Below are 8,598 nucleotides of genomic sequence, written 5' to 3'. Positions count from 1 at the left end.
CATAGTCACAAAGTTCACATTCTCATATGACCCGGATTTGAAATCCACTATTCGTCTAAAATGGAGGTCACCTGATTTCGGCAGCCAATGACTTTTTCCATTTTTTTTCAATGCCCCCAGTGTCGTAGTTCCTGTCCCACCTCCCCTGCGCTGTTATTGGTGCAAAAAAGGCGCCAGGGAAGGTGGGAGGGGAATCGAATTTTGGCGCACTTTACCACGTGGTGTTCGATTCGATTCGAACATGGCGAACACCCTGATATCCGATCGAACATGTGTTCGATAGAACACTGTTCGCTCATCTCTAGTCACAAAGAATGGTTAGGATTTTTTCATATAATAAATTAAATTGCAATAAAATGTGAGAAATTTGTGCAACAATAGTATTTACAGCCCTACATGTTATTTAACCACTGCTATTATCATTCCTATATATCAGTCAAATCGTTCACCTAAACGTGAGATTTACTAAGCAAAATGCACCAGAATTCTGGCAAAATACTCTCTAACATGCCTTGTGCCACATTTATTGACTCTTTTAGGCACATTTTACAGACTTTAGTGACTTGTACAAAAAGGGGATGTGGCTTTGTTGGAAAAGGGTATAACTTATCAGAAATTTCTAGCGGCCTAAATTGTAACACTTTGCACTGTGCATTTAGGCGCATGTTTATGGTGTGAATTAAGAGAACTAATACCATTTATAAAGTTAGACTAAACACTCTAATAATGCAAAATACATAACATCCAGCATCAGACATTATAGTAAATTTGGCTGCCTAGTCTAAGTTTGCACCGTCTAACCTTTAGACAGTGTTAGTAAATCTGCCCAATGTTTTAATTTGCTAAAGATAACGGCTGTAACACTCAGTCTCATTTTGCTGACATCGGAATGTTGTAGACAAGAGCCATCAGCAACTATCGAGAGACATCAGAATACTAAAATTTGATGTATGCAACAATCCTCAGACCTTGTTATGCCCGTCACCAGCAGATTCCTCCTGTGACATGGATAGGGGCCGCTTGTGTATTGTAACAGGTGTCAATCTAATGACAGGCAAGCCTTTGCTATGTTTAAATATGGACTGTAAACTATCCCAAGTGTTAACCACAGACTAGGTTGTAATATGTGTTTAGGAATGTGCTTTACTAAGAAGAAAAACATAATTGTACAAACAAAATGCATGTATATGTTAATGGGGTATCTATGACAATGAGGTCATTCATACATTCATAGATCGGTATGTATAGGTCATTATAAGGGACTCATTTCCTGGAGGCTACGCTCAATTTCTGGCTCATATACCCACAGAGTGATGTTTAATTTTGTAACTTGTGGTCCCACAGAGTTTACATAGAACCACATAGAACCCTGTCACTGAAGAAAGTAATGGTCAATCACAAGTGTGCACAGATATCTAATGCGATAAAATATAAAGAAGACCGGCTCACCCACTTGTCATATGAATTTCATAGTCCGGATTGCACGGACACCGATGGACTCCACTCGGCAGCTCGAATCAAATATATAAAGAAACTCCAGCAATCTCCGGATGTAGTAAAAAACTCCAACTTGAAAAAATCCTACGCGTTTCGGATATGTTCCTTCATCATGGCATCTCCGAAACGCGTAGGCTTTTTTTCATCTATGATACGCCAAGTCATCTGTTGCGGTCACTTCATGCATACAGACTGAAGATTTTAATCTGACACAATAAAGTTGGAGTTTTTTACTACATCCGGAGATTGATGGAGTTTCTTTATATAACAGATATCTAATGCCCATTTGAATGGTTATATGACCATGCCTTATGACAGAGGTCAGCATCTCAGGCCTGCTTCACATCTGAGTTCAGTTTTCCATTTGGGGAGTCTGCTTGGGGACCCCCAAATGGAATACCAAATGCATTGACAAGCGGTGAGCAATGAAAGCACATGGACCCCATAATGGGGTCCGTGTGTTTTCCGTGCAGTGTCTCCATGAGTCATGCGGAGAGGAATGTACTTCATGAACTACTTTCCTCTCCACATGACTCGTGGGGGGCGATCTTAACCCCCTAATGCAAACCTAAACTACATATAACAAAGCTTAACAATTAAAAGCAACATAATCCCCATAATGGAATCCGTTGTGTGTTTTCCGTGCAGTGTCTCCATGAGTCATGCGGAGAGGAATGTACTTCATGAACTACTTTCCTCTCCACATGACTCGTGCGGAGGCCAAACAAAAAACACACGGACCCCGTTATTGTCTTTGGGGTCCGTGTGCTTTCATAAGCTCATCGCTTGTCAATGCGTTCGGTATTCCATTCAGGGGGTCTCCAAGCAGACTTCCCGAATGGAATACCGAATGCAGATGAGAACCAGGCCTCAGGCAAATTCACCCATTCACCCACCAATTAAAGTAGCAATGTGATTGTTATACACGATAACAACAGGTTGTTGGTGGCTCAGTCACACAAGCAGTCATCCTTATGTACCTGTCTCTATATTCACATAATTCATGTACAAAATACATGAAGAGTGTTTAGGTTTAGGGCAGAGCTGTAGGTATCAATGTGCCGCTTAAATACATATATTAAGAAACTAGTTCCATTTGTTTACCAATACTTATCCATTAGCATTAGAATGAATTACAAAACATCTGGAGAAACATATTTATTTAGTGGAAGACTTTGGCTAAGTGAGTGGTTGTGATTTTTTTGGGGTATGTATTCTGTGAGCAAGCAAACTACAAGAAATACAAAATGAATTACAAAAAAAAGTCATTGCAAGTTAGTGCATTATTCTTAGTGTGATATATACATATTTACAAACAAATGAAAATTAATTTAAAGTTCATTACTGGAAAAAATATTTGTTTTAATACTTCCATCAAACCATATGTGCAGATACTTGAGAGTTTGATAGTGTAAGACTCCCTAATCCCCTGGAGTCAAAGAAATTTTGCTGCCCTGTTCCACTAAGGAGATGAACCCCATCCACAGGAGATAAAATCTGACGATCAGTCATGGTTCCACTTGGAGAAGACCCCAAAAAACTTCCTTGAGAAGACACAATTTTTTCAGGGCTAGAAGCTAATTTTGGGGAAGTTGAGAAGTTGTATCCATACAAAGCACATGGGCTATGAAGTCTGAATGCATTATAAGAACTTTGATGTGGTTGTCCACTGCCAAAAGCACTGCTTGTTGGTGAAGGCATGAGATACTGCAGCTGAGGAGACATTCCTGAAATTTGCATGGATAAACTTGTTTGGGGACATCCAAAGTTTTCATTTTCAGTTCCTGCCATGGACATATTTACTGTAGTGCCACTTCCCATCCCAACGTAGGAAGGGGTCCGTGGAGTTGCAAAGGTTTCGCTGCTTGAATTTGCAAGTCTGTTGTAAGTCTCAGCAAGAGAAGTGCTATATCTGTTAAGTGCAAGGGTAGATCTGCCACATGCTGAATAATCTGCCGGGGAAAGGCTACAGAGCTGACCTGTGTTTGCTCCAAGATGGAAAGCTGGAGAAGAGCAGGGAGAACCTGGCAATAAGTGAGGATGAGTCGCTGCTGCTCCCGAGCCAGACAATAAAGAAGATGATCCTGCATTTCCTGAAAAAAATACAAACGGCACCAATTAATTCCAAGAATTATGTCTATACATACAGTATACATGACTATACTGAACGTGGCAGTGTCCATGAGCAAATAGGTGAGTACAGCTCTTGATTCAATATAGATACAGTAATACACAATTTAACATGAAATAAAGCATAGTTCTATTTTCTTTCCATACTTTACATTCCATGTGTATGATAAAAAATTCTGAATAATATGATAGCAATCTCACAACACTGGAGATGACTAATAGAAGCCATTTCTGAAAGGGAAAAGGTTAACATAACCAAGTGATACTGCAACATTTTTCATAGATGTGTACTATTTCAATTGATATTTATAATATTTTTACAATTCCTTCATCTTTTCAACACAAAAAGAATGCAATTTTGTTCCTTGCTTTTATCTATAAAAATTTAAAAAATGGATAACCCGAGCTATTTTTTCAAGGCCTTAAGGTATCCATCATTGTAGTCACTGTAAAAATGAAACAATGTTTAAAATGTGTGAGTTGGAATTTCAGTTCATTTTTACTAAAAATCATTGGTTGTCTTATCTCTAGTGGGAGATTAAGGACAGACAATCTACAATATAGTATGTACTGGCAATTAAAGTAGTTTACTGTTGGTTACATTTACTTAAAAATGGCTTATAGTGTATAGACTTGACAGGCTGATCAGAAGGGCCAGCTCTGTCCTGGGGAGCCCCCTGGACCCAGTACAGGTGGTGGGTGACAGACGGATACTGTCCGTGGTGACCTCCATGCGGGAGAACAAATCTCACCCCATGTATGGAACCTTGATGGGACTTGGCAGCACTGTAAGTGACCGTCTGCTTCACCCCAAGTGTGAGAAGGAGCGCTATCGCAGGTCCTTCCTTCCAACCGCGACCAGGCTGTATAATCTACATCAGTCCAAGCGAAGTTCACTCCGCACAGAGAACTAATGATTACAACTATGAAGTCTTCCTTCTTTCTTCTTCTGTTCCTTAGCTGCTATGGACTCCTAGTATATCTTCTCTTCTCAGCATATGTATGTCTACTTCTGTAACATATTACTGTGTATTATCCTTTATTTGTATTACTATGCTGCTGTAACATGCTGAAATTTCCCCAATGTGGGACTATTAAAGGATTATCTTATCTTATCTTAAAAAAGGAAATGAGAAGAAACCTCTCACTGATCCTCCGTCACTCCAGTTCTAATACTGCCTGAGATTTCCAACTAACTGATATGTAACAACAATGGCGCCCTGCTTGAACAGGGATTGGCTGTGCAGAATCATTTTCTGTATGCGTCAAGACTCAAGGAAGTAAAGCCTGGACAGTAGCAGAATCTGAGTAGCAGTAAGGTGGTTAAGAGGTTACTATTAGAGATGAGCGAGTACTGTTCGGATCAGCCGATCCGAACAGCACGCTCCATAGAAATGAATGGATGCACCTGGTACTTCCGCTTTGACGGCGGCCGGCCGCTTAACCCCCCGCGTGCCGGCTACGTCCATTCATTTCTATGCGAGCGTGATGTTCGGATCGGCTGATCCGAACAGTACTCGCTCATCTCTAGTTACTATCTCTTCATGTATCTTTTTAACCAGCCATGAGCCACATTTAGGCTAAGGACCAACCATAAAAAGAAAAAAATGGTTTTTTTCCCCACAGCGTTTTTCACAGAAAGTCCACAGAGGTTTCTGCTTCTGTTACACTTTTAGGGAAACTGACAGCATTTCTGTAGGTATAGCTGACATGCTGCCATTTATAAAACCACAGTAGTTTTGGAAATTGCAGCATGTTAGCTACGCATATTTTCCCACAATGTGCAGGGAATGTAAAATACCACGATTTTTTCCACAGCGTTTAAGCCACATGAGGCCCCAGCCTTAGATAATTTCTTATTAGGGTAAGGCCACACATAGTGAAGCACTGTGGAAAATAATGCATTGCAATTTGTAATTGAGTTTTTCTGAGCATTTTTCTTTCCCGTTTTAAGTCTATAGGGAAAGTACTCGCAATTCCGCAGTTAAAATTAACATGCATGTAGTTTTTGAAAAAGTAGCTTTTTTTCCCTGCAATGTGTTAATGAGATTAACCAAAACCTCATTCACTTTGATGGTATATTAACATGCAGTATTTTTTCTGTTGTGTTTGCATGCAGTTTTTTTTGGGGGGGGGGTTTCCGCATGGGGTCTTTAGGACCTTTGCCTTATGAAGGTATGGGGTATAGATAGGGAATGATTCTCTGGATGTAGGGTGCCAGGGGGTTCTACTGTATACTCTGCCAATAGACATTCAGATACACTGTAAGGGTGCATTCACACTGAGTAAACGCTAGCTTATTTTGTAGAGTAAAATTACACTTGTAAATTTTGCTATCCCATTGACTTCAATGATATTTTTTTACAAGTGTAAAAATACGCCTGTAAAAAATACGCCTGTAAAAAATACGCCTGTAAAAATACGCCTGTAAAATGTCATTGAAGTCAATGGGATAGCAAAATTTACAAGTGTAATTTTACTCTACAAAATAAGCTAGCGTTTACTCAGTGTGAATGCACCCTAAGAGAAGCAAATTAAATCTTGGCCAAGGTAAAGGAAAGCCTAGCTGTGTACAGCGGTTTCTTCCCTAGAGCCATAGATGTGAATACCTCTTTGAATTCTGTTCTCCAAAATCATACTAAAAGCTAAAGTTTGTGGCTTTCTACTTTGTGCAGATGATTGACCTTGCAGAACCCTAATCTTTGCAGACAATACACACAGATAACTGCACCATTCACATCACAACTATAATGTAAGTACATGGACAACTAGAAAGATCATAAAGCTCCTATCATGCATCTTCCTGTGATATAATATATAAGGGTATGTCCACATGGAAAGTATGCTGTGTAATTGCAGTTGGAAATCTGCAGCATAGAAGCAGGAAAGTGGATGGGAGTTATACATATCTCAGACCACATGCGACAAAGAAATCCATAAATAAAACTGATGTACAGTGTTTTTCATAGAATCTGAAGAATGTGAATTTATGCTATGGATTGTCACAACAGGTTTCATCCTTTGCAATAAATAGGAGGGAATCTGTGGCAAATTTGTAGATATTAGGCATGAAATATTGAGCAAGAATGCTGAATTTGGTGAATTTTTACTGCTGCTTATATATATACATATTGTGCTTTTCCTGCATGAAAACTGTATAATATATAGTACATTCAAGGATTGTTTTTTAGTTTTTATAGGATTGGATTCATAATAGATTTTAGTTATGCACTACAGGAATCTTCATTAAGGCTAAGGCCCCACGTTGCAGTAACTCACCTGTTTTTTGTTGCAGATTTTTCTGTTTTTAAGCCAAAGCCAGGAGTGGATTGAGGAGAAGGTAGAAGTATAAGTATTTCCCATTCCCATTCCCATTATAGCCATTGTTGGCTTTGGCTCAAGAAAATGCAGTAAAATCTGCAACGGAAAAAGCTGCATTTCCACAACATGAGGTCTCAGCCTAAAGAGGACCTGTCACCAAGTATCAGATGCTAAATGTCATACATCATTTGATTCTCAATGTGCCTCTAAACAATTTGGTGGTTTTCTTTTCAAAATCTATCCACTCATGTAAGGCAGGGTTTCACATTACCGTTGGTGTCCGCTCAGAAGGTGTCTGTTTAAAAACACCAAAATGGACACCTATCATAATGGATACAAATGGACAGCTATCATTTACTGTCCGTTATATGTCCGTTGGCCATAGACCTCAAGGTTAAAAAAAATAACGGACATTTGCTGTCCGTTTTTTCAAACGGACAAAAAGGTCCTGCATGTAGGATTTTTTTTGTCCACTTGAAAAAATGGACATGATTTAAAACTGATGCTAAAGGACACAAAATAAAATCCCATAGAAATTAATTGAAATTGCAAATGGACACAGCTAGTTTCCATTGCTAAAATCTTGTATGGACAATAACCGAGGACACCATTGAGTGGACACCAACAGTAGATTGAATGCCCCTTAAAAGATATGGCCTCTAGTAGGTTATAAGTGAACGAACTCTGATTCTTCATGTGGGCGAGAACCTTGTTAGTTTCTCACAGGAATCCAAAAGGTTACCGCACACTTTATACCGTATATACTCGAGTATAAGCCGACTTTCTCAGCACATTTTTCATGCAGAAAAGGCTCTCCTTGGCTTATACATGAGTCAGGGTCCACGGAGCACAGAAAACTGGAAGGGGAGGACCTTTAGTGCTACTGCTGTGTGATTGGCTTGTCATGGGATCATGTGACTGTGAAGTCATCAAAGGTCCTGTAGCCACTGGTATGTAACATCTGCAGATAAGGTTGAGTCTAAATCCTAGTAGCTCCGCCCACACCAGAGCCTGATCACATGGTCATGACGTCATCAGAGGTCCTTTAGCACACTAGGATTTAGCATCTACCCTGCAGATGAGTGGCCAGGATTCATTGTGTCTTATGGAAGATGTCTGTTGTATGGAGGAGAGGAAGCTACAGTAAAGTGTCACACAGATACCTTCCTTTAGTTACTTTGCCTATTACTGTCAGGCATTTGGGGTTATTAATTTAGTTTCAGTAACTCCATGTGCCTCACATTAATAACAGTTAACCCCATCATGTTCCTCATATTAACCCCTGTGTGCCCCATATAAGGGTTACTAATATGTGAGACACATGAGGGTACTAATGAAGGACTTTAATTATGAAGATACCTAATTATTACCTTCATATGTCCCACATATTAGTAATGTGAGGCACACAGGGGGTTAATGTGAGGGACATGATGGGGTTAACTGCTATTACTATGATCCCCATGGAGTTACTAAGCTGCAATGCACGTGTCCAGACTTTTTATCTGCAATGGTGGATTTCCCCCCTAGGCTTATACTTGAGTCAATAAGTTTTCCCAGTTTTTTGTGGGGTCTTGGCTTATATTCGGGTCGGCTTATACTCGAGTATATACGGTACATAGATTTAAAAAAGAAAAGCAGTAAAGTGACCAG

General features: G+C 39.7%; 1 protein-coding gene across 1 annotated transcript in view; it reads right to left on the bottom strand.

Annotated features, from left to right (window-relative positions):
* Positions 1-2,724: 2,724 nt before the first annotated feature.
* Positions 2,725-8,598, bottom strand: part of TBX18 (T-box transcription factor 18) — a 34,971-nt gene continuing 29,097 nt past the window's right edge. The window contains exon 8 of the mRNA XM_075266662.1: positions 2,725-3,590. Within this exon, the coding sequence (XP_075122763.1) occupies positions 2,872-3,590 (719 nt within the window). The 3' untranslated portion in view covers positions 2,725-2,871. The remainder of the gene's footprint in view (positions 3,591-8,598) is intronic.

Source organism: Leptodactylus fuscus, chromosome 3 (assembly GCF_031893055.1).
Source record: "Leptodactylus fuscus isolate aLepFus1 chromosome 3, aLepFus1.hap2, whole genome shotgun sequence".
Classification (NCBI taxonomy): Eukaryota; Metazoa; Chordata; class Amphibia; order Anura; family Leptodactylidae; genus Leptodactylus; species Leptodactylus fuscus.
The sequence above is the reverse complement of the archived record's forward strand: the minus strand, read 5'-3'. Positions and strand labels throughout refer to the sequence as shown.